Genomic DNA, 26923 nt, shown 5'->3' with positions numbered 1-26923 from the left:
CCCTGAGATATAGTTCATCTCAAATATGAATTTCAGGATGGCCTCAAAGAGCCCGAGTCAGACCCCTTAGAGATATGATTGCAGCCTGGGGCAACGGGGCAGGACTCCAGGGCACGCACCACCTCGGAGCCTGAGGAGAGATCAACCTGGTATCCTGAGACGCCACTGAAATGGCCCCTGGGCCAGAGAGGGGTCTTTCCCCCACCTCACAGCGCACCTGTGAATCAAAGACCACACACAGAACAGTCTGGGAAGACTGAGGCATCCCATCTGTGGAGACACTAAGCTCACAGCAAAGGCAGCTGTATGGAAAAAGAGCAGGTGGCATCCAGGAGACCTGGCTAAAGTGGACAGGGCTCCTTCGACAGTGCGCGGCCAGTCCTGACAGAGGACTCCCACTCAGGGGGCTGCGCCGTCAGTTTGCCCTGAAAGCCAGTGTTGCCTAGGCTGGTGGCAAGGTAGTAAGGCAAGGTGGGGACTCTGTCATTCCACGAACCCAAGCCTTGTCAGAAAGGGGCAGGCGTCCTCATATCCACTCTAGAAAACTAGATTAAAATATATATTTTAATTTATTTTTTATATTTTATAAATATATATAATATATTAGTTATAAATACTTTATATTTATAAATATACAATTTATAAATTATAAATATTATATATAAATATATATATTTAGATAGATAGATATATCTCCCAGGTGGCTCAGTTGGTGAAATGTCCGACTCTTGATTTTGGCCCAGATCATGGTCTCAGGGTCATGGGTTCGAGACCTGAGTCGGGCTCTGCACTGAGCATGGAGTCAGCTTGAGATTCTCTCTCTCCCTCTCCCTCTGCCCCACCCCCTCCGTCTTTAAAACAAAAATATATAATGTCTTGATGTTTAAAGCACAATGCAGGCCAATCAGCAAATGTTTGCAGGTTGAGTCTGCCCACAGGCCGCCAGCTTAAGGCCTCTCGTATTTTGTGAAGCCCGCAAGATGCCCCAAACACCTTCCAGCACAGCGACCAGGCTGACGCCCAGCGCAGGCGAGGAGGTAGGAGCAGTGACATCACACGGACCATGGTGTGGGGTCCACTCCCTCGCTCACGAATACCCCACAATAACATGTTCATACACACTAAAGGATACCCCACAAACCCAGACGCATACCTGTACACACACACACACACATACTCACAGACATACACACACACAGACCTTATACTGACAACGTGCTACAAAGTGGCTCAGGGCTGGTTGTTATTTTTGGCGTTCTGTCTCTCCTCGGTGTGCAGCGGGCCTGTCCGCACCCACACCATCACCAGGACCCCTCTAGAAACCCCCACCTGCCCATGACACAGGTTCCCTCCTGGGCTCCCTCTCCCTGGTTGTGGGAGCTGAGAAACTAAATTCCCCTAAGAGGCAAAGCCCAGTTCTCTCCTCAAGGGGCAGGGAAGGGGGAGAGTGCTGTTCCATCCCCTAGAGGGTCCCCACCACACCCAGAACCCTGGACCAAGGCCACAGCCCTGCCAGAGTTCCCCAGACCTCCTTCTTCCAGCTCCCCAGATGCTCCAGATACTTCCTCAGCCTCTCGTGGCCATTCTTGCAGCCCGGCATGCCCCCCTCAAATTTCCCAGACCCCTCCCCATCTGATCTCCACCCCTCAGAAAGGCCTTCCCACTTACTCAACAAGGGGCCCCCCCATCACGGCGCAGCTCCCCATCTGCACAGCTGTCCTTCTAGCACTTTCCTCCACCTACAAGGTCCCGGCTATGTCTCCCAGCCGTGGTAATGCCCTCGCCAGGCAGGCTATGCGCGACAGGCAGAGACCCCATCTCTCAGTTCTCTGCCGATGCCCCCACGTCGGTTCAGAGCCCGCGCCTGCAAACTCCGCGAGCATTTCTGAGATAACAGCCAGCAAGCAACGGTGGCGGTGGCGAAGCAAAGCCTCCCCTGACAGGGTCAGGGAGAGAAGAAGAAACAGAGCTGCCCCCTCCTCCGCGTCCCTTGCCCCGCCCTGCCCAGGGCAGGTTACGCTTTTTTCTTAAAAGCCGGGAGATCCTTTGAAGACATTATGCTAAGTGCACCGAGCCAGTCACAGAAGGACTAATACTGTATAATTCCACTTCTGTGAGGTTCCTAGAGTAGTCAAATCCGGAGAGACAGAAAGTAGACTGGTGGTTTCCAGGAGCTGAGGGGAAGGGGGAGTTAAGTGTTCAGTGGGGACAGAGTCGCAGTTCTGCACAACTCTTTCCTGGAGGGTGGGGATGGCTGCCTAAGGTTGCAAATGGACTTAGAGCCACTGTTGTGTTTGCTCGAAATGCTTTCGACCGCAAATTTTTCCTTCTGTGTATTTTACCACAATTAAAAAAACCAAAGCTGATTGGGATCCTACAGGCTTGGTGGGCAGGTGGGCAGGTGGGCAGGAGAAAAGTCACACTCTAAAGAGACAGCCAAGGTACCCAGGGCCGATCCTGTGTTTCCCCCGCAGCTCTGGCTGGAAGCTTGGAAATCAGAAGTTGCACAGACCGTAGTAGTGAGACGGCAGCCTACGGGGCCTCTGCTGGACGGAGGGGGCTGGAAGCTATGGCAGCATCCAGGGGACACATTGCCTGCCAAGCTGGCTGGCAGTGGTTGCCTTTTCTGCCTCCGTGCTGTACCAGGCTTCCCCTGCAGTGACTGAGCCCATGTGGCAGTCAATGGCACAGCTTCCAGGGCCCGGCTCCATTAGGACGGAGGGCGTCGGGAGGCTGCACAATGGGGCTCTTGCCTCTGAGCACAGGGGTCTGAGACCTCCCCTGAAATCATCTCAAGAGGACTGGAACTCCGACAGCTTTCAAAGTCTGCTGCCCCATGCTTGGGGAGATGGGAAGGTGAGCATGAGGCACACCTAAGGGCATTAAATATTTTGCCATGTTGGGAAAAAAAAGCGGGGGGAGACTATTGTTCCCTTGAATGTTACTGAAATCTTTCCAGGCCTTTGCAACTTGGAATTTTTATTCATTAAAATTGGATGAGAAAATCCAGCTCTACATATAGTCATCGTATTTCACAAGCCAAAAATCAGGACAAATAGCCAATAGCTGCGACAGACTACTTGAAAATCAAAGCTGTCCTGGAAAATCTGGGTCACACGGTCACTAATTATACAGAACACATATGTTCAGGTCCCTAAACTAACCCAGTGCTTTTAGGTTTTATAAATGATATTTTAGGACTTTGATCATATCCATTTCTACTTTCCTCTAAATTTTTGCTACAAGCGAAACTTTCCTGCATCATCGAAATTTCTAGAAAATTAACCGCCGGGATGAAGAGCTGTTCTGGCAGGCATTCTGAGGGCCTCCTCAGAAAACATGGCCCATCACCACCCCCAAAAATGGCTTTCCAGAGCCCACATGGCCCAGCTCCCCTCACTGACAGACCCCCCCAGGCTATGGAGCCGGCAGTTCTGAAGGTGGACCTAATTTGCTATGATGAATTGTGTGCATGCCCCAGCGATCAAAACTGCAGCTGAGACCGATTATATTTAATGATTGCGACGGTTCTTGTGGAAACACGTGGGTGTATACCTTTGCCCGCTCGAAGAAGTCCAGCCTGGCACCAAGCTAAGGGGCAAATGCGATCCCTGGCACACAGAATGCAGGGGCTGCCCACTCCTCAGGAGCTGGGCCCACCGAGGGGGCAGAAGAACACGGGGGCCCAGCCTGCCCTGTCTTATCTGCCCTTCTCGTCCGCGCCCAGCTTCCAAACTGTGGGGGCCTCCTCACTGCCCACACACCTGCCCCTCCAGGACCACACGGGTCTGCTCTACACCTTCCCTCCCACCACCAGGCAGAGCTCGCTGGCTTCCGGGAGGCAAATCAAGAATCATCTAGATCATCTATATCCCCAGTCTGGTCCCATCCCTCTCCATTCCCTGGAAGGGTGTGTGTGTGTGTGTGTGTGTGTGTGTGTGTATGTGTGTGAAACGTGGGTAGCAGGTAAGTATGGAATTGAGAGTATATGAGGAAGGGGTCACAAGACACTTTTCTGGCACTTTCTTGGTACTTGATACTAATGGATGTGTAGCTAGCTGTCTGGCCGGCTGAATGGATGGATGGGTAGACAACGGATGGATGGAAGGACAGACGAATGGGTAGATGAGTAGATGTGTAGCAGATGGATGACTAGGAGGAAAAAGGAGGGCGTGAATATATAAGTAGGTAGGAAGATAGATTGGTGGAAAGACAATGGGCTTTGAAGTCCAAATCCTACTTTAGTCACTTACTGTTATCTGTAACCCTAGGATAAGTCACTTCACTTCTCTAAGCTCCTGTTTCCTCACCTGAAAAGTGGGGTAAATAATGCCTGCCTCTGAGTCTAGTCAGGACCCCCAAATTAGATAACACATGTGGAAGTTTTCACAACATGTTCAATACTGACGTTTGATATTGACCTAATGAATACCAACCATGAGGTTCCGCCATCACGGTCAACTCGAAAGCCCACACTTTCAATGTGGCACCTTCAGAAGGAAGGACGGGGGAGACTAAGGCAGTGCCCCGGGTCAGGGATGCAGCGGTTGGACTGGGCATCCAGGTCTGGCTTCAGGATGGGGGCGGGGGGGACCAGCCGTTGGGGCACACTTGCCTCCCCTGCTCAGACACACAAACCATGTGGGTGGAAAAGAATCCCCATTTCCCCCCGGGGGCCCTCTCCTCCCTGCAAGCGTCCTACCTCATCATCTTTTCCCAGCCTCAGCTTTCGGGTCTGCAAAAATGGTGAGAGTAAAGGGCACTTCAAGTGGTCCCAAGTTGTTGAGGCACCAACACGATAGTCTTTGCAAACTGTGACGTGTTGCAGGAGAGGCCTGAGACTCAGAGCCCAGGTGGGTAAGGAACCAAGCAGGGCAGACCAGCCGGGGTTGTGCTGAACCGGGAAGCACATCCTTGTGTCTAAAGGGGGCAGCGGATGGCTGCCACACAGAAGTATGGTCCAGGGATTTCTAGGTCTGATTTGCCAAAAAATCAAGAAGTCCAGCCAGTTAGTGTGGTGGTCAAGAGGACGGAATCTGGGGCCGGGTGCCTAGGTCCAGCACTGACCAGCTCTGTGGCCTAGGGATATAGTTAGCCTCCCCGTGCCTCAGTTTCCTTACTTTCATAATGCAGGCATTATGAGAATGAATATCTTGAATGTTTAAAAGTGCTAAGAACACTGTCTGATGCTCAAAAAGCACTATATGGGGGGCCCATGGGTGGCTCAGTGGATTAAACCCTCTGCCTTCGGCTCAGGTCATGATCCTAGGGTCCTGGGATCGAGTTCCGCATCGGGCTCTCGGCTCAATGGGGAGCCTGCTTCCTCCTCTCTCTGCCTGCTTCTCTGCCTACTTGTGATCTCTCTCTCTCTCTCTCTCTCTGTCAAATAAATAAATAAATAAATAAATCTTTTTTTTTTTTTTTTTTAAATAAGCACTATATGTTAGCCCCTATAATTATAGGAAATCTCCATTTTTGAAACACAGATCACCATTTAAAGAGTCCAATATCCCCGGTCACACACTGTCAATTTTCGCCCTCCACATGGCAAAAATGTTCCTTGTTACTATGATAATAACTTTTCCTTGTGTGTCTCTCCTCCCTCCGGACGTGAGAGGAGACTGGCAAGGGGGCCTTCTCCATCACTCTGGAGCACCTGACGGGGAGGGAAGGAGTCACCACACCCCTCCAGCCCCCCCTGGGAGCCCCAGTCCCTGCCCCAAACAATTTCACCCTCACCTTCTCCCATACCTCCTATCAATGCCATATTTTATCCCAGACCCAAAGAATATAAGAAGCTCCAACATTTGATGTATCGGGGAACAAAAGAAATGACCAGTTACAGTGTAACTCACGTGAGCTGTTCCTGTTCACAAGATGTTACAATGAGGAGTCGTGTATCAGGGCAATGAGGAAACGCCCAATATATTGAGCTCCTAATCGGTGCTCATACTGGGCCGACGGTTCTTCCTACATCATCTTTACATCTCCCCCTTGTCCCCATTTTACTGATGAAGCAACTAAGTCAAGAAAAGAGAAGCAGCTTGATACATCCTGCGACTGGGGAGAGGTGGTGCTCGGATCTGCACCCAAATGGCCCAGTCCTCAGGCTGCTTCCTCCCCTCTGGCTGTCCCCTGCCCACCCCTCCGTCTCCTGGTGTCACCAAACCAAACCTGTCACCCGCCTCCGCCCAGATCCCAGTACACAGGAAATCTCATTGCAACGCTGGACCAGCCCCAGCCCCCCGTGTTTGATTTTGTCTGAACTCCAGAAGCAGAGCGAGTGGGGCCATGTTCATTATTGACACAGCAAAATTAATTTCTGCCATCTCCTCCCTCTCCCCCGGCCCCGTGCCTGGCCCCCACCCCTCGCCTCTCCTGTGAGTGCGGACGCACGGCTGCTGACTGGTGCTCCTGAAATGCCAACTTGCATTTCTCATCATTAATTTCTTTCTAAATGTCATTAGTAATTGTTCCTGCTCGACCAAAGAGTGCAAGGCAGGCTTCCGCCAAGAGCGCCCGGGTCTCGTCTCTCAGCTGGCGGGGGAGAAGCACCACCACCCCGCACACCCCACCCCACCCCGCCCTGCAGCCATGCCAGACCCTGCACCCTTGCGGGAAGCAGCCAGCCTCGCTCCCAACAAGTTGGGGAGGCAGACGGCTTCATCGAGAGACAAAGCAGGCCTCATGCTTCCCGTGAATGGGCTCGCCGACAGAAAAAAGCCTGCCCACGCCATTAGTAATATGGTTCAGCACTAGGGGTCTACAGCCAACCAGGCTGTCCAGGTTCGAGTCCCACCTCTGCCACTGCCCAGCTGTGCCTCAGGCTCCCCCTCTGCAAAATGGGGAGAATGATGGCAGGGGCTTCACAGGATTATCCTGAGGATGAATCAGGATAATCGATGCTAAGGGCCCCCCATGGTGTCTGGAGGTTTGTTTCTGTTACTGTTTTCCCCATGCTGTGTGGCATGGCGTGATAGCAAGTCTCCCACCTCTGACAGTGGGACAACCACATCACATCAACTCTACCCCAGGGCCACTGTATGCCCCCACCATGGGCTGGGCACTAGGTTCATGTTTCACAAACGCTATGTGGCACCCCCACGGGGAGCCTCTGGGAGAGACAGCACTGGCTCAACAGCCAGGAGACAATGGTCTCAGAAGGGAGGTCACATGCCCAAGGTCAGAGTGACAGCAAGAAGCAACTCTGAGATTTGTCCTTTCCAGTCCCCAAGGCCTGTGTGTGTCTTTCCTGTACGTCCAGCTGCCTCTTTGTCTAGGTCGGTGGAGGTTGGCGGCGGGGGGGTACCGAAGCAGGGCTTTGCACGGTGTCAGCCTCTGGGAGCCTTGGGCCGACCAGGCACCCATTGATTATGTAGTATTATTGTTTCCAAGAAACTGAAGGCATTTGGTCTGGGCTGGGACAGTGCCCGCAAGGGGCTGGGCTCCCGGCACACACAATGGCCGCTGGCTGGAGGCTCCTGGCAGCTCCCCCGTGCCCATCTGTCGCAATGGCATGGTGCCCCTCTTAAGTCGGTTGGCCCCCCGCCCCAGGGCATGAATGACAGGCTCTGATGGGCAGACAGGCAGCCCGAGGCTGATTCCAAGTGCCATCTCTGCCCGGAGCTGGGCCGTGGGTGGGTGGGGGGGGCCCAGTCCCCACCTGGGCCTCCACACACTTCATTGCTCAAGCGGGCAGAGCCCTGGGCCTCGTGAGGGCATCTGGGCACATCCAGGCAGAGGCTCCTCCGGGGCCTGTTCCTCCCTTGCACTTCTTGTGGTGACCACAGTAGCCACTGTTCGCCCTGCCTGCCCAGAGTGGGACAGTCCCATGCCCTGAAGCTGTGTCACTCTCCTGGGAGGGAAGGTCTGCTTGCCCCCAGCACCCGGCCCCCAGCACCCAGAGGCCTGTCCCTTGGCTCCTAAGGGATTGAGAGTCCCACTGCCTCAGCCCTCGGGGCTAAGAACACAGGGGCGCCTGGGTGGCTCAGTGGGTTAAGCCTCTGCCTTAGGCTCAGGTCATCATCTCAGGGTCCTGGGATCGAGCCCCACATCAAGCTCTCTGCTTGGCGGGGAGCCTGCTTCTCCCTCTCTCTCTGCCTACTTGAGATCTCTGTCAAATAAATAAATAAAATCTCTTAAAAAAAAAAAAAAAAAGGAACACAGACTTCGTGTCAGGCCGCCTTGTTCATACCTCTGCACCTCTAACAGCTGTGTGACCCTAGGGAGCCTCCCCAGCTGTGATATGGAGATCTCAGGAGGCCACACCTGTGGGGTCAACATGAGGCCTCCAAACACTACAACATGTGAAGGAGGCAGTCAGCCTCCCAGTAAGCACTCAGGAAATGCTGTCTTGTTTCTACTGTGTTGGGGTGAGTGGCCCAGACCCAGGCCCTGGGCTCAGGACAACGAGGGGCCCTGTATGACCACCCCTCTGTCTCCTCCAGATGCGGACCCAAAACAGCCACACATGGCCCTTCAGCCGACTCAGTCACCCAGTGGTCACAGAGGTACAAGACGACGACATCGGTGATATGCTTTAGGGTGAGCGGGGAAGGCCGTGCCCCACAGATGGAGAGACCCAGCTAGATGGCGTCTGGGGACACAGCAAGGAGGAGGGGAGGTCTGCCTCCCCCAGGCCTCCTGTGACATGGCACAGTCATGCAGGGTTCTGGCAGGCTATGTGTGGTATATGACACAGCTGGGGGACACGCTCTACATTACACTGTGTTAGGTCACAAACATACAATAAGCATTCGTTCCGCGTGTTCTCACCGGCTTACCGTCCCTCTCCCCGCAACATTTGAGGGATTTGGGCCTCCGTGCGTCCCCAGCGCCTGCACACCTCTGCACAGAGACGGTGCTCGGTGAACACCCGTGGGCTCCCTGGGACGCATCCACGCCCGGCGGACTGAATGAGTGAGTGAACCAATGTGTGAACCACGGGCACCACCGTTGTGACATTGACGATGACAGTGGCTAGGCCTGACCGAACCTCTACCCGGTGCTGGAGGCTCTTTGGGGATCACTGCCTTTCTTCTCCCCGATACCCTCAGGAAGGGGCTGTCATGACCCCCCAGTTACCAGGGCCCATCGACCATCCGTGACTTGTTCAAGGTCACAGAACTGCTGCCGGTCCACAGAGTGGGCTGGGCACCGCCACGCCGTGTCGTCCGTCACACAGACTAGAATCTGGTCTGTGAAAAGCGCTGGTGTTCTTCCACAAAGCCATCCTAGCCTGGAATGGGCCATGGGCTACCCACAGGAAGGCTTAGTTGCTAAGTGCTTTTCACACACAGGCTCTCCACCCTCACACCCCGCGGAGGCAGTGGGTCTCACCCCATTTTACAGACAAGGAAACTGAGGCCAGAGAAGGATCTCTGTTTAAGATGGAAATGTCTAAGATGGAAATCATGGCATGGAAATAATGATCTGATGTCTAACGCGGAAAAGAATGGAACAGACTGGGGGCAACTTCAAGGAAGCAACAGGTTCTCAGTCCCTGGAACCACGGCCGGGTGTCACCAGACGCTTCCCCTGGCCCAGCCCGGCCCGGCCCAGCCCAGCCCGGCCTGTCCCAGCTCTCCCTGCAGCAGTGGGGTAGCAGGGACAGGGCTGACTTTGAAGTGGAATGGAGGGAGAGGCTCCTACTCACAGAAAACTCAGCCAAAGAGTCAAATGCTAAGTATGTGCCTAGAGCACTTTTAATTTTTAATTATTATTAGTTATAATTATCTGGCTGGATCTGACGGCAGGAGCGCGCAGGCAAGGAAACTGGCTCCTCGGTTACCCATCTTCTAAGGACGAGGAACTTAAAAACGGGGCCCCTCGAATCTGCAACCCTCCCTCTTTAACTCCCTTCCCGGTTGTGTTCTTTCCCTTATTTTGCTCCTTTCTAGAAGCTCAAGAAATGTGGTAAAACATGTGGGGATGGTCGGATGGATGGCAGAAGGGGGCTTCACTGGCCCCAAACGCATATTTGGGTGGAAAGTCAGGTATAGACACGGTTATTACAATCTGCACTGGCAAAGGGATCGAGGGGTTAAGCCCAGGGCCAGAGAAACCGGGAGAGCTTCTCGAAGAAGGGACCTCTTGAGCTGAGCCCTGAAGCCGGAGAAGAAAGGAAGGGCTTTGGAGCAGAGGGATCAGCAAGAACAGAGCAGCCAGGAAGCACCCACCTCACCGAATCGACCCAATCAATGAAGCAAGACGGTGTTCACCCCCCTGCCAGCCCCACTGCCCTTTTCTCTGGACCTTGGACCCGCCAAATCCGTTCATGTCTCTGAGTCTCTGTATTGGCTATTCCCTCTCCCAGAAGGTTCCCCTAGTTCTTCCCCACACAGGCTCCTTCTCAACCTTCAGGGCTCTGTTGAAATGCTAGCCTTCCTTGACTACCCAACCCAATTTTTCATCCTCAACATCCCCTCACCCTTGCCGTGACACACACACACACACACACACACACACACATCATTTTCCATCGCCAAACAGTGTTTTACTGTCCTCAAAATTCTACAGTCTGAAATGACCTAGTTCATGTATTTACTGACTTACGCTCATATCTCGCAAAGAAAAGACAGCTGGGTGAGAACAGGGACCGTGTCGACCTGTTCACAGTCGAGCCTGGGGGCCCCGGCGATGGCGCCCACCTATAATAGCTACTCAGTAAATATTCTTAAATGAAAATGGAATGAGAAGAAGGGTCAACCCAAATGTTCTTAAGAGCTCAGAAGGAAGGGTCCCCATGGAGCTCAGGCCACACCCCTGGCTCACAGACACCTCCCCCTGGCTGGGTACCAGGATTCAGCCTGGCAGGGTCCAGCTCACCCCATTGGAAGGGCTCCAGGTTGCTTGTTAGAATACCTAGCTCTGCTTTTAATCAATTGTAATCATTTAGCTGGAAGCGGCATGATTAGGCACACACAAGCAAACAGCGTGAGCTAATCCTTTAAATGCGCCCGCTCAACGCAGGGCTGGCCGCTTTGCCGCTGCAGGCCCGGCTGGGGAAGCGCTTCCCGCGGCCCCTCACGTTGTCAATAAGAGAGTCTAGATTCCAGGGCACAGGGCCGACCCACCGCTGCCCCCAGCCCAGCCCAGCCCTCTCCCAGAGCTCCGAGGAATGCCAGGACGTCCCCCATCGGAGAGACACGTCCTCAGACTCGAGGCTCCCTACAACAGCACCCAGCGAGGCTGCCGTCACTGGGGCAAGTGGCAACACCAGGAAGCTTGTGGTCTTCTGAGGCCCCTGACTCCATGCCCAAACTTATCCCATCCTCTGCCCAAGCCTCGCCTGAGCTGAACTCACCCCCTTGCTTGTTGCAAGGTTTGCAGGCTCCGGGCCCCGAGCTCCAGCCTAACAAACGCTGGGCTCAGGCTTGGCACTGCAGCTCCGGCCCCAGCACACTTCTGCCCGGGCCCACCCGCGAGCAGGCTCCTTTGCCTCCCCTGTTCCTGCCACTTGTGCTACCTGCTTGGCCCAACTACTAAAATAGTTTCTGGGTCCCCTGACATGAAGGCTTTTTATAGTTCAGCACTGCAGGCCTCATTTAAATCTATTAGCTCATATAAATGGCAATTCATTTAAACTTTGGAGGGTTTCTGTTCGCCTCGGTGGCAGAGACAATTTGGCAATGCGGTGGCTCTGTCTTTCGCTCGTGACCCCCCCGGACACACCACTTAAGCTCCTGGAGTCTCGGTTTCCGGATCTGTAAATGAGCATGAGAGGACCTACTTCAGGGGGTGGGGCTGAGACAATCCCCATGCAGAACGCTCAGGTCGGAGCGTGGTCCTCGGCAGGGAACCGCCCAGGGCAGGTGACTGTTCAGACTACTTGCTGTCCACCTTCACGGGGGAGCTTGTCCACCCTGTCAGAGGCCAGCCCTGCATACATTCCCTCAGCGACAGCCAAGAACGGGACACTGTGAGCCTCAGGAAGGACAGAAGGACATGCCATCCTGCCCGGTGTCTGTGGCACAGAGGTGTCCACAGGGATTCCGAGACAGCTGGGCTGGGCAGCTGAGCCAGCCCCTTCCCTCAGGTCAGCTAACCCCTGGCAAGGGGCCCAGAGGGCCCCAGGCCTTCATCTGCTGAGGCCCGAGGCTGGAAACACAAGGCCAACAGCCCTGACATTTTCGGGGTCTGTGGCTTACAGGGTTGTCTCACAGGCCCCCCACCAAATCGGCATACTGCCCTCCACTGAGCCATGGGCAAGGCCAAGAGAAACGATGCAGAGGAAAACCCGGGGCCAGAGGCAGCCAAAGGGAAGAAGGAGTCTTGAGGCCCTGGCCTCTGTGGCCTTCCTACCTCTCCTCATCTCTCTGCACACCCAGCTCCTCCCTGAGCCCCAGTGTGGGTGTCCCGTGCCCATGGCCTTCCCACGTGGCTGGGCACCCCAGATGGAAGGACTCAGCCTCTCATTGTGTTCACACTCAAGCTAGAAATCACGAAATCACAGCAAAGCCCTAGCGGAGGCCCCCCACCCACCCCGCAAAGCCATCGGACCTCATGCTAATCATATGCTAATAACCACGGTCCCAGTAATGCCAGTACTGCAGGCCCAGGTGTCCTATGGGCCAGTCACCATGCCAAGGGCACCTGCAACCCAACTATAGGTGGGAACTGCTAATAATCCCATTTTATAGATATGAAAACTCTGGCCTCGAGCTGGTAAGGGAGGGAGCCAGCTGCAAACACCAAGCTCGCCTGCCCAGTGGGTGTTTGCGGTGTTTACCCCCTGGGCTCCCTTCCCCCACTTGGGCCACAGTTCAGTGGAGCAGGGCTGGACTGCCGACCATCAACCATCAGAACTCAACCATCAGATTCCCTCTGCAGGCATCTAGAACCCGACGCCTGTGTGCTGCCTCTTTGCAGCAGTCACTATTTCCGGGTTGGCCAGGGGGTTCCATCTGGCTGCTTGCATCACCAAATCCCCACACTAGTCCCCTCTGCTGAAATATCCAGGGGTGTCTGTCACAGCAGAAATGACGGAAGCCACGGCAGCCTGGGCACCTTTCTCCTGGAAGAGACGAGCCCTGAAAGTCAGGCTGCAGGAGGCGAACACGGTAGGAACCAGGAGGAGGCAGAAGGCAGAGTGTCACCACCTCAAGAAAGGGGCCCTAGATTCTCAAACACCAGAAACACCCCTGGTGAGAATGTTTTGAGAAAACATTCTGAAACACCACTGCCTGCTCTTGGCAACCCAAAGCCACCCTGTGTCGCGACAACTCCATTCCCCGTCCTGCTCGAGCTAAGCCCAGAGAGCAATGCCTATGCACGCCTTTGAGTGTTCGCCCACCGCCGCAAGTCTTGGGACCTCGGGAAGCAAGCTCACAGAGCTTAAAATGCTTGAAGACAGCTGTCCCCACACTACCACAGCAATCTGCCTGCATCGTCTCCCGGTGAATGGTCCCCCCAAAGTTCTCTAGGGTCAGGCTGGACCCTCACAGCCTAGCAGTCTGCCCGAGCTCCCGGAGCGAACCTGTGTGCGTGGGTGCGTGTGTACACGCAGACCTTGCTGAGTCTCCCTATCTCCTCCCCCACCTCCAGCGCCTGGCAATCGTTGGTGTTTTCTGTTCCAATAGTCTTGCCTTGTTCTGGAACATCAGGTAAATAGAGCCCTGTAGCATGGAACCTTTCAAATCTGGCTTCGTTCTCTTGGCACTCACAGATTCGTCCAAGTGGCTGCGTGTTTACCAGTGGCTGCTTTTTATTGCCAAAGACTGCGCCACAGCAGCAATGTACCACACCTGTCCGTCCGTTCCCAGGTAAGGGACAGTTAAGGGGCTTCTAGTTGGGGATGAAGATTTTGGTGTGAGTGTGTTTCTCGCTCTCCAGGATAAACACGGAGCAGGAAGACTGCTTAGTCAAATGACAAGTGTATGTTTAACTTGACAGGAACCCACGAACTGCTTTGCCTGCTGGCCCCACACTCCAGGCTCCCGCCAGCAGTGTGCAGAGTCCCAGCGCCCCTCCGCACCCTGGACAGAGCTCGGCAGGGCTGGCTCTTTGCTTCTGTTTTGATCGTTCTGGTGGGCGTATGGTGCGGTTGCACTGTGGTTTTCGTTTGCGATTCCCTAATTATAATCATGTTGAGCGTCCCCATATCCTCGGTGAAGGGCTGAAATGCTACACGTGTCTTACAATGGATTTTCCCCTTCATTATTAAGTAGTGAGGGTTTTTGTGTGTGTGTGTGTGTGTTTTTTTTTTTTTTTAACATGTCCTGGATACAAGTCCTTCATCAAATAGGTGATTTGCACATATTTTCTTCCTGTCTTGTGACTTTTTTGTTTTCTTAACAGTGTCTTTCAAAGACCAGATGTCTTATATTTTGATTCAGAATGGAAATTGGATAATACTTCTTCCTTATTTGGATTGCCAGCACAATGGGGATAAAATCCAAGCTCCTTTGCTGTCCTATAAATCCCATCACAACTTGGAATCCACCTGCCAGCCCTTTCCACACCCCTCCTCTATACTCACTGGGCTTTAGCCGCCTTTTGCCTACTATCGTCCTAGCAGCACACCCAGCTGACATGGCCACAGGGCATTTGCACTCATAGTTGCCCCCTACACACTCTCTCCTTCTAACCAGCCAGGTCTTCACTCAGATGCCACCTCCTCAGAGAGGCCCTCCAAGGATTACCCAAACTCACTCCCATCCCACTCTAGCCTATCACCCGGTTTTATTTTCTTTGTGGTGACCGTGACAGGACACTGTCTATCAATCCCTCTCGAATGTAGGCCCTATGGGCATTTCTCTGTCTCATTCAGCACAGTCTTGTCAGTTCCTAGATCGAGTGCCTGGCACACAGTGGGCCCTCCGTGTACATGCTCTGAACAACTGCATAGAAAAGCTTAGTCCCCTCTCCTGCTCCTAATCACTCTGATATGAATGTGCTCCAGTCTGTCCGAAGTCCTTTAAATCAATGTCAGTCTTTGGGCAGAGCCAGAAGAGCTCAGAATCAGACAGGACATCCCCCTCCCTCATCCTGGCAATAGTGCTCCTGTTAATGTATCCTAAGAGAACATTCTTTTTGGAGGTAGACACATCACTGGAACACAGACCAAGCCTGCCAGGGTTAAATCCTACCTCTGTTACCTCTATAGCCACAGCAGGAATTTCCAATTCTACAATGAGAAAACTCCTAAGCCCTGTATCTTAAGACCTCTCAGCTCAGAGTCACTTGTGCCAACAACCATTAGTTTCCGTGAGTCTCCCCACGGGACCTCAAATGACATATAGCCAGGAGAGCCAGTCAAGGCTCTGGCTAGGACCCTGCTTCCTGCTGTACACACAGACCCCCACAGGTCAGCCCTGGAAAATAACACACCTGCCCACCAGCCCCAGGTTCTACGTAATGATGAGGAAAACTTCAATGCCTGAAAAACCCTCCTCTCTAAAAACCAGAAAATTGCTATTCAAGTTACTTAAGGAAAGCCATTATTTGCCTAGATCTGGTGTGCTACAACACTTCCACATTTAAATGGTCTGTAATTAAAATCATTAATTGCAGAAAATAGTCACTCGTTAAGGCTATAGTTTAGCAAGGTTCTCGGCATTTGAGGATCTGCTGGAAAGGTTGACGGGATGACCCAGGAAACCACCAGCTCACAGGAACCACTCTGATGTCTTGGACGCTCTGCGGCCCCAGGTGAGGGCAGCCGAAGCGGGTCCAGCTTGAAACCACAGGTCCCTGGGCCTCGGCATCAGGAGGCTGGTCTGCGGTGCTGGGATACCCAGGACGCTCACAAAAGGCAGGACTGGGCGACTTCCCTGGGAAAAACCTTCAGGCCAACAAGGGGCCGGCACAAATCTCCCTCGGTCAGCTGGGAGAGGGGCTGCTAGTGGGCTTAGCTCAGGCTGTGGATTGAGGTGGGGACCGCGGTGGGCCCTGGCCCGTGTCACCACCTTGCTGGTGGCTCTTGGCAGTGGAAACCTGTCTCTGGGCCTGGGTCCATAGTTAGGTCCTTAACTCTGTCCCACAGTGTGACAGGATGGAGTCAGCTCTGCCTGAGCGGCCCTGACCCGGGGCCAGCCCACAAGAAGGGACCTTGACTGTCGGAGGGTGAATCCTCACTGAGCCCTCCAGTGGTCTGTTTGTGTTTCTCTAGATGACCACCCAGAGCGGGCTACGTCGCTGGGCTGCTTTACCCCTTCGACCCCAGAAAAGGGGCCCTCCACTGCTGCCCCTCAGTGAAGTTAGGACTCAGCCCTGCTTCTGTAGCCTCAGCCTCAGCTTCAGGGAAGGGCATGACTTCTGAGAGCCAGGTCAGCACTCGCCTGGGGCGGGGGTACCTCTCGGGTACAGTGGTATTCTGAGTGGTATTCTGGGTGTGTGTGTGTGTGTGTGTGTGTGTGTGTGTGTGCATGCGCGTGCTCACGGTATTTCTGGGTGGGTATGCGACAAATCCAGGGTTGCAAGAATTTCATGCAAAAGCCAGTAGGCAAGAAGGCAGCTTCCCCTGGACACAGAGGAGTCCTGAGAAACCAGTAACAGGTAGGACACCAAGAGGAGTGGCACCAGGGGTCTGGGGAGGACAACCCACACAGCATCGCCTCACCAGGGCCCTCTCGGCTGCTGCAGCTGCTGCATGGGGATTGGAGGAAGCTGGCCGGGGCCGCTGTGCTGCCCCCGAGTGCCCCATCTGCCTCAGGACCCAGGCCCGGCACCCCTTCCTCGGAGCTGGGGCCCAGCCCGACTGCTCTCGCTTTTCTGGCTTTCCCGGGCGGAGCTGGAGGCCCTAAGACCCCAGACCCACATTTTGGCCATACACAGCCCCAGGATTCAGCCACACAAGCTGCAGAGACCACCAGCCACAGATCCAAAGCTCTGCTGAACATCATCACGGTGAAGGACCGGTGCAGAAACAGGATCCCCAAGATGGGAAGGGGCCGGCACGGAGACCCCAGCACCGAGAGCCTCTGACTCCTCACCAGGTCTGCTGCTCCGGGTCTGCTCATCCGAGAGTGCTGGGCAACAGGGGCCGGGAGGCCACCACACGCGAGCCTCCACGAGGACAGCCACTGGTGCCACAACAAGCACCTGTTCCTCTTTGGATGGGGGTGAGGCTAAGTCCAAGACCCCACCATCCTGGCTTCACCCCACGACCCTCCGTGCCCATGGGGGCCCCAAAGAGCCCCAGGAGGGGCATGCAGTAGATGAAGGTACTCACCTGCAGCTCGGTCTGGAAGAAGAACTTCTGTGGGCACTGCGAGCAGTCGTAGATCTTGTCCTCCTGCCCATGCACGGCAAAGATGTGCTGCTGCAACTTGTTGGCCTGGACAAAGACTGGACACGGACACGGCCGTTAGGGCCAGACTCTGGAGACACCAGCCCGGCCACCCCCACCCCATCCACAAGTAAGGAATCACACAACCACAGACACAGTCGGCCAAATATGGGGCTGCAGGGAGACCACCGGCAGCTACTAGAGGGAGCAGAGCCAGTGGAGCTGAGCTCTGCCACCAAGGGGCTGTGCAACACTGGGTAAGTCACTGAGCCTCTCTGGACCTCATTTCTTCTTCTGAAAAAAATGAGGATCATTAAAGTATGTAGCACATTGGGTGACTGGGAGGATCAAATGGGTTAATACTTTCAAAATGCTTAGAAGATGGCCCGGCACATGATTCGTGCAGGAAATGTCATCGCCATCACCATCGCCCCTTGCCAGACACTGTCTGCGTGTGGGCTCCTAACTCTAGCACAGGCCTGTAAGGCGAGCCCTATTGTTACCCTCATTTTATGGACGAGGAAACTGAAACCCTGGGAAGAAGAAGTGACCCGTCCTAGGTCCCACTGCTTGCAGGCAGCAAAGCTGTGGGTTGAATTAAATAAATTTAACACATTATCTGGTATAAGAAGATGTTCGATGAACACGAATTACTATTCTTGTTGAGGTTATATTCCTCCGATCCCCATGCAGAGGCCCCGCGTCCTGGGTCAGCAGACCTGGCAGTCAAAGCCCCTTGGTGCCAGTCTCCGCCTGGCCCATAGGGTATGATGGTAGCATTTGGGGCGGGGGGAGCTCCCGAGACTGAGGGGGAAGTGGCCCCAGCATGTTCCAAGACTCCCGTGCACCCCAGAGGCGTGTGAGTGTGCAGGGACTCTCCCCGTAGCACAGCCCCTTCCTCAGGCCCGTCGTGGAGTGGGTCACAGCCCTGGCTTCCTGGTGGCAACTGTCCACAAGGCAGGCCCGGCCCTGGGCGCACACAGGAGGTGGCCCCGAGGCAGCTGTGTGTCTGGGAGGTGAGCACTTCAGAAATCCTCTCCCGCCAGGCGCCCTCCCCGGGGTGGGCTTCCTGCCGTGGCAGACGACAGATGTCGGGGGAGGCAGGGGGAAGGCCAGGGCTCCCCCACGCACACCGGCTGCCATCTGGGCAGCAGGAGGGGGGGATGGCAGAGCCCCTGAGACTCGCCTCGGGCCGGGACAGCCGCTCGCCTGGGCGGGCAGCCAGGCTGGGGGTGGGGGCCAGGGGCTGGGGACTTGGCCAGCAGAGCTGCCCTTGACCCCTCCATCCTAGAGCGTGGATGGAGGAGGGGCCCAGGCAGGCCCAGGAGGTGGGGAAGCCAGGAGATGTGTATACAGAGCGCCCCACTGTTGCTGGACAGAGCTCACAGCTCAGGGAGAGGAGCGTGGAGCCCACGGAAGGCAACAGAGGGGTGAGGCTGGGCTGGAAAAAGCAGTTATGCAGAGCAGTGAGGGGTGAGCTAGGAAAGAAGGCCTTCAACCTGCCTAAGAGGAGGAGCCAGCGGTGGTGGGGGCAGGCCAGCTCTTCATGGGGCAGGCAGGGTGATGGGCAGTGGGTCCCTTGGGGACTCCAAGTCCACGTTAGGGCACAAGCTTACGCTGAGGTCCAATAACTAAAGGGTTAGACCCTGCACCCCCTCCCCCACCCCAAGCACACTCACCTGTGAAGCACACAGGGCACTTGAAGGTACCACCCATGCCCTCGAAGCTGTGCTCAATGAGGTGACACAAGAGCTTGGCTGGGGAGTCGAACATCTGGTTGCACAGCTTACACTCGTGGTTGATGCCTTCCTCTGAAAGGAAAAGAGCAGCCATCAGTGACCCTGTAAACCGTGTCCTCTGGGCAGGAGCCCATGGGCCCCCAGCATAGCCCAAGCCAGCCTCTCCCTGGTCCCCAGAACTAGGGCTGGTGCAGGGGCCACAGATGCCAAGACCCAACCCGGCTCCAGACGGCCCTGCCCGCAGAGGCCGACAGACCCCAGAGGCCGGCCCCACATTTCTGGTTCATGAAGGCATCATTTGCTGTGATCTCTCTTGCTGGTCAAGCAAGAATGTGGGCAGGCCATGATCAACAGCTTGAATCTGAGACCATGTCACGGTGGAGAGGAGCCCAGGATGGGGTCTGCACAGAGGAAGGAGAACAACCAGAATTTTTTAAAAATCCAGGAGCATATTTACTGAGCACGTGCTATGTGCCAGGCACTTTGAGCTGGGGATTCTGTGGAGACCTAAACAGAGAACGTGCTTGTCCCCATTCTAGGGGTGAGAGAGACACATAATAAAGATGACCAACACATAACACAGTGTCCGGAGGTGACAAGAGAACATGGGGACTCCCTAGGTGACAGTCAAGGGCAAAGGCCCTGAGGTGAGCCCATGGTGCGCTAGCTTGCTGGTAGCAGGAAGGCAGAATGCCTGAAGCCCGGGGGCCGGGTTCGGGGTGGTGAGGTCAGAGGGGAAGCAGGGATGCCCATCGCCCAGGGCATGCTGGCCACTGGAGCCGCCATCAGTAGAGATCACTAAAACAACAACAAAATGATCTTTTTAAAAATTTTAGAACAGGTGGCCTATGGACAGCATTTGATGGACAAAGGGCAGACACCCTGTCCTTTCAGATCAGAACGTGGCTCCATCTACCCCCCTGGGAGCTGCGATGACCTCAAACCTTCACTCAAAGGGGCCCAGGGAAGAGAGTGTCCCAGGGAACTGGCCTCTCGCCAGCACCCAAGGGAGCAGAGCCAAGGTCTGACGCCTCCAGCCCAGAGTCAGCAAGGCAGAGTTCGAATCCTGGTGCTTCTCCACACCGTGGGGCCCGGGTATCAGTCCACTCAGAGTAAATGAGTGCCCCCGATCCCTTGTCTCATGCAGCTGTGTGAGGATGGAAGTGGCCAGAGTCTGCCACGAGTGTGACCCGTGGCTTGGCAGGTGGCGTGGCGGGGAGTCATCCTGGCATGAGGGTCACCTTATCCAGGCTTAGAAACCCGTGCTGCCACTCGCTGCATGATTTGGGGCAAGTTATGTAACCTCTGTGTGCCTCGGTTTCCTCTTTTCTCAAATACACGGTAACTGCCTTCCTTCACGTACACACCCACGAGAAGGGCCAAAATCCAGAACCCCGATGACAGCAAGTCCTGACAAAGATGTGGCACAACAGCAAATCCCACCCCCTGTTGCTGGGAACACAAAACGTCACAGCCGCCCTGGAAGACAATTTGGCGGCTTGTCACAAAGCGAAACACACTCTCACTATAGGATCCAGCCATGTCCCTCTCTGGAGATCTCCCTCCCACCCAAAAGAGCTGAAAACTTCTGTCACACAAAAAGCTGCACACAGATGGTTATAGCAACTTTATTCATAATTTCTGAGCCTCAGAAGCAACCAAGATGCCCTTCCGTGGGTGAACGGATATACCCAAACTGTGGTCGGTCCAGAGGACGGAGTATTATTTGTGCCAAAGTGAACTGTGAGGTCAAAGCTGTGAAAAGACGCAGAGGAAGTGTCAGCGTGTGTTACTAAGCGCAAGAAGCCAACCCGAGAAGGCTCCGTGCTGTAGGACTCCAACTATTCTGGAAAAGGCAAAACCATGAGGACGATAAAAAGATGAGTTGGTTGCCTAAGGTAGGGGCGGGGATGAACAGGCAGAGCAGAGATTTCGAGGCAGGGGAAACACTCTCTAGCATACTACAATGATGGATGTACGTCATGACACATTTGTCCACGACCCCAGAAGGTACGACACCGAGGGGGAACTCCAAGGCAAACTATGGACTTCAGGCGATTACGGTGCGTCACTGTAGGTTCGTCTTTGCAAAATACAGGTACCCGGTCCTTCTGGTGAGTGGCCCGGGTGAGGGAGGCTATGCATGTGTGATGCAGGGCCGAGAAGGGAAATTTGTATCTGACCTTTCGATTTTATCATAAACCTAAAACTGCTGTAAAAAGTAATAAAAGTTGGGGTGCCTTTGTGACTCAGTCGGTTGAGCGTCTGACTCTGAATGTCGGCTCGGGTCAGAATCTCAGGGTCCTAGGATGGAGACCCACATCAGGGTCTGTGCTCAGTGGGGTGTCTGCTTGTCCCTCTCCCCCCTCCCCCACCTGCCCCTTCCCTACCACACATGCGCGCACTCTCTCTCTCAAATGCTTAATTAAATATTTTAAAAATAATAAATTTTTAAAAAGTCTTCAAAAAAATGCCACCCCCCCCAGTAGCCCTCCTCTTATAGATGATGTGACAGTTCAATGAGTTAACACAGGGGCCCCTGGACGGCGCAGTCCGTTGAGTGTCCGACCCTCGGTTTCGGCTCAGGTTCTGAGCTCAGGGTTATAGGTTCAAGCCCCGCAGCAGGCTCTGAGCTCAGTGAGGAGTCTGCTAAAATTCCTCTCTCCTTCTTCCTTTGCCCCACCCCGGGCTCTTTCTCTCTCAAATAAATAATCTTTCCCCCGCAAAAGGTAAATGGGTTAATACCTAAAGAGGGTTTTAAGCAGCCCCGGCACACAGCAAGTGCTCAGTTAGTGTTTGTTGTCAAGCGTGCCAGTATCAGTGAGAGTATTATCTAGGACAGCTAAGGACACAGGCTCCCTCTCGGGCTCCTCCAGGGAACCAGCCGCCCCGAAGGTGCCAGGTGCTCTGATTTGCCCTCAAAGGCAAGGATTCGGTAGCAGAGGGGCTCTGCCAGTGGCAAGACATGCACACAGATGGGCTGAGGCTCCTGGCGAAGTCCCTGGGTCCCCAGGCCCTGGCAGGGGCTGACGGGGACAGCATGCCTCCCCCTGGCCCAGCCATCCCCCAGCCCCCAGTCCCCCTCCCCGGGCACCCCTGCAGAGGCGCACGCACACACGTGCACGTGCCGGTGGGCCTGCCCCACATAGCCCACTGGCTGGAATCTACCGGGTGTTTGTCATGCCCCTGGAGCCCCGGCAACTAGGCCACACGCACCCGGCAGAGACTCCGGCAGAAAAGGAATTCATTGACAAGTTTGGGGACGCGGGGCAGGCTCAGCACGCTTGCCGCACAGGCCCTACTCACGTCCTCCGCTTCCCTTGGGGAGACGCTCATCATAATTAGAGATGGCCTCCTGTGTGGGGGCTGCCTCAGAAGACCCCCCCAACACCCCCCCGCCCCACACACAAACAATGCTTCTCGGTGCCTGGCGCAAAGTAAGGAATGGATGAACGAAAGGAAGAGAAGAGCCATCCTGAAGGATGGCCTCCCTGGTAGAATGTGGGCACCTCTTGGGCATTAACAAGGCAGACGGGATGTGAAATGATGATTTTAAGCTGAGAACATAAATTAAATATCAGAATTAACCCTGCTGGCCGGTAAAACCCCATTTCTAGGAAAGAGAATTCGACCACTTGCTAAGGTAACAGCCAACTGGGGGCAGTGCTCTGAACGGGATTCCAAGCCCTTCTCATCCATGTGGATCCCACCTGCACACCACCTCCAGGCAGCCTCCCCTGACTATGCCAGCATGCACGGCTGCACCTGGCTGGACACGGTGACCCTGGATTCCTCTAGCCATATCCTAGGAGTCTTTCTGAGCCTGGCAACGAGGTGATGGGTACAGATAATGGCTCTCCCTCCTCCAGCCCCCAGAGTATCAGGCCCCGCCTGCACCCGCAGAAGGAGCTCGGGAAATACTCACAGAGGAAAGACGCTCCCGGCTGGGCCCTCTCCCCCTGCCCAGCCAGAGCCAGCTCCCCGGGCAGGGATGGCAAAGGAGGATTTACTGCTCTCTGCCGAGCGGGGCCTTGATCCACTTGGCTGTGAATGGAGACGTGCCGTCTGATGCACAAACACCGAGAGGACAAAGAAGGCTCCCGCAACTTATAAATCAGAGAAATCATGTCTGACAGTCACTTTCCGTTCTCCGAGTGCCAAGCCATTCATCAGCCAGTCCCCCCTGATTCACAGACGCCGCTACACCCCGCACCCACATTCACGAATGTGTGCACAGTCAGGCAGCCCTGGTGCCGCCAGCCGGGTCCGGGGCCCCAAACAGCTGCCATTTCAACACTTCACACCCCCAAACCAGCGTCGATGCGAGGTTGTGGGCTAATTAGATCAAGAGCCTGGTAGACAACTGCGTGTCCCTGCTCCCTTTCCTCGCCCCCGGACCCCCCAACATGTTAAAAAGACTCAAAGCTGGGGAGACGGGGGAGGGAACATAAAACAAGCGCCAAGCGAATATGGAGCAAAAAATAAGAAAGCCGGAGGGGCTCCCGCAGACCCAAGAATCTCTCCCACTCGGGCTGGACCTTCAAGTCTGCAAACCTTCTTTCTGAAGGACACGCCCTCTCCCCACTAGAGGCAGTTGGAGGAGCTTCCTGGGGTCTCCCCTGTGTACCTCTCCCTATCCAGCCATCCAGGAAAATGGGGGGGGGGGCACTGCCCTAGTTAATGTGCCAACACTCCCGTGCACACCGGTGACCCGGTAGCAGCCAGCCCACGGATACGGACCGAGTCCGTTGCCACCCGTGGTTCCTTACCCCGGCGACACGGACGACCTCTCGTCCGTCCCAAGCCGCGGGCTCCTCGGAGAGCAGCAGCCTCTGAGAGTAACTTTCCCGAATTATGTAAGATCGCACGGCCTCGGCAGACACCTTGGAGCAGAATGACAAAGCTGTCTGGGAGCCCGCAGGCCCCTGCGCCCCGGCACGGGGGGCGGCGGGGGGGGGGGGGGTGGAGACGCTGGAGGATTTTGTGAGTTAAGACGCAAAATCACTTCCTCTCCTTTTTATTCTTTTTCTTTTTCTTTTTTTTTTTCCCGTAGCACATGACAGGCATCCATAAGAGAGACCCACACAACTCCAGTGAATTATGCAGCCCCGTTCATTTGTAAAGTGAAATGCAGATTTTTGCCTGCTCACTGTGCCAGATCTTTCCTCTCAGTCCCCGTAAGTCGGGGCCGGCATGGGGAATCCATTGATTTCTTATGATTTTTTTTTAAATAAAAATAAATAAAAACCATAACTGCCAAAGAAACAACCCAGCAAGCACGAATATCCCAGAGTCCCCCCCACACAGACCCCACCCCAACTCTCTCTCTCTTTTTTGCCTCTGCTCAGGAATAATAAGTGTTAATTTTACACTTCATTTCTCAAAAAAATAATAGGATGTGCTTTTGCTTAAAACCAAGTCATCCTGCTGGAACCTTTCAGGCTGAAACTGTGTCAGCCCAAAAGAGGGGCAGAGGGCTTTGTGGAAGAGTGTCGTGCCGAGATGATAGCTCCCTGTAATGTCCTCGGTACCGACTTTTGTCTCCAAAAGCATTTGATCCTGGCAGACACATACTTATTTCCATACAGGTCTTGGGGGAAGCCAGGAGGAGAGAGAGCTGATTATCAGAATCCTGAAGGTGAAGCTCAGGTGGGCCCCACTGATGTCAAAGGCAGGCCTGGGCACACATTCGGAGGCCATAATTTGCTGCCTGGGAGGGAGGGGCAGGCAGCTGCGGCGGGGAGTGGACGGCGCATTGTTCTCGGGCTCTCGTGCACTGAGCGCGACCTGCTCCCGCCATATCGCTGGGCCGAGCCCTTCTCTGAGCAGGGACCCCCCCCTCGGGGAAGCTGACCTGGGAGTGGTGTCATGATGGCACAGACCCCTCCCAGGGGAGAGGACCAGTGACTGGCACCTCCGTCGACGGCGGGCGTAATTAGCCACCTCCATTTGGGGAGCAGCAATTAAGGACCCAGAAGGGAGAGCGAGAAACGCTTAAGTTGGAGTCCCAGTTCCAGTCATTCGCTGTGTGTACTTGGGTAGTTACTGAACCTCTCTGAGCCTCAGCTCCTTCTGCTAGAAAATGGGAAGCATCATCACAGGGTTTTTGTAAGGCTGCCAAGAGGGCGGCTTCTGGCGCAGGATGCCTGCCCTTGGTGAAACTCTCTTCCCCCAGACCACCTCCTTGTCCTTCTTCCCTCACTTCATTCGGGAGTCTGCTCAAATGCTACCTCCTCTGACAGGCCTTTCTGGACGCCCCCTGCTAAAGCAGCACACACCCCCACCCTTTCTAGCTCCTTACCCACCTTTAATTTCCTTTATAGTGTTTATCACCACCTGGAGTATTACAGAGTTCACTATTTTGTTTTCTTTAACTGACTTCCTCTCTCGCACATCTCTCTTTCTCTCTCTCTCTCTCTCTCTCACACACACACACACACACACACACACACACATATACCCCAGCACAGAGTAATGTAAGCTTCCTGAGAGGTATTTTGCTCATGTTATGTCACCAGTGCCTAGAAATAGGACCTGGCACATAGTAGGTGCTCAATAAATAGTGAATGAGCAACTCATGCAAAGCACTTAGTACAATGCTTGGAACATGTCTGGGAAATGCTGGATACCACACACCAATGTTCTTCCCGCCCAAACTGGAAGGACTGGTGTCTTCCAAAATGTGCACTTGCCTTCAGAAACTTGCTAGTCAGATCCTAATAGAATGGCCTGCCCCGGGAGTACAGACCTGGAGGGTCCCCCTCAGTGGAGCAAAAAGGAAAAAAAAGCCTTAAAGGGGCAGCACCCATGTCCCATGTCAGCAAGGTGGCCGAGGCCAGGGTAGGAGCACACGGTCACCCTAAGCAGCCCTCTATACCTTCAGAAAATACCAAAATAGGCCCAGAACTTGAGACCTGGGACCCAGCAAGTCACCCTCTGTTCCCTGATCATCCAGAATATGGGGGTGAGAAGGAGGACAGAGAGAAGTACCCTCCTGGCTTCCCCATTTGAGCCTGGAGGTCCCCTTGCCAGCACCAGCTCCAGCTGGCAGGAGGGCTAGGAACTGTCCCCAGGTAAGCAGGGAGGAGCCCACACAGTGACTGGTGTGGGCCAGCCTCGGGCTGTGGCACTGTCCTTGCAACGGCATTTCTGGGAGTGGAAGGGAGGCAGGGGACGCACAGGCTGCCTCATTGAGCTGAAACTCTCTGCTCCCTGCTCAGGTGATAAATTCACCAGCCTTCAATTCCACAGCCCACCCCAAGCCTCAGGTCAAGTAAAAACCCCTGAGATCCCGGGGTCTGGGCTCAGACGCACACGGGGCACACAGAGATAAGGAGGTGGAAGAACAAGCAGACTAGCATCCATCCAGGTAAGTGAGCAAGCAAGAGGGGGACCCCAGGAGAGGACCCCTCCAATGCTGTCCTAGTAAAAAAAAAGCAACCACGGTAAACAAGCATCAAGCAGGAAATAGAAACATAGGCCAATGGGGGACACAGTCCTTTGTTCTCTGTAAGGAACAAAGACCTTTGGGTGGAAGAGAAGAGGGCAGATACTAGTATCTGGACAGCCAGATCGGGCTGTTTATCTATTGATTCGTTATTAAATACCACAAGGAAATGAACCAAGGCAGGCTGCAAGGGAAGGGGGGAGGGGTATGTGACATTTGACCTGGGAGCTGACAAGGGACAAAGGAAGAAAACAGGGTCTGCGGGTGAGCCCTTCCCCAGAGGCCAGGCAGGAACTGGGGGAACATGGAAGTAGGGGCAAGGGCTGATCTTGGGAACCCCAACACCTTAGGCCCTGATGGCTCTGAGTAACTACAGCCCGGCTAGGCAGGTTTTGGTCCCCAGACCCGAAGCCCCCACACCTCCAGAAGCTGGTGAGAAATGTAGAAAATCTCAGGCCCCATCCCAGACCCACAGAATGAGAATCTGCATTTTTTAAAGTGCCCTGT

General features: G+C 54.6%; 1 protein-coding gene across 2 annotated transcripts in view; it reads right to left on the bottom strand.

Annotated features, from left to right (window-relative positions):
- The window catches only part of ZNF423 (zinc finger protein 423), a 334053-nt gene that overhangs the window by 9242 nt on the left and 297888 nt on the right, over positions 1 to 26923 (bottom strand). For both annotated transcript variants that reach the window (XM_082711334.1, XM_082711335.1), the window contains exons 6-7: positions 18910 to 19041; positions 17174 to 17289 (exon numbers count right to left, since the gene is read on the bottom strand). In XM_082711334.1, the coding sequence (XP_082567460.1) occupies positions 17174 to 17289; positions 18910 to 19041 (248 nt within the window). The remainder of the gene's footprint in view (positions 1 to 17173; positions 17290 to 18909; positions 19042 to 26923) is intronic.

This window comes from Mustela nivalis (assembly GCF_964662115.1).
Source record: "Mustela nivalis genome assembly, chromosome: 18".
NCBI lineage: Eukaryota > Metazoa > Chordata > Mammalia > Carnivora > Mustelidae > Mustela > Mustela nivalis.
This window is presented reverse-complemented; position numbering and strand designations above follow the sequence as displayed.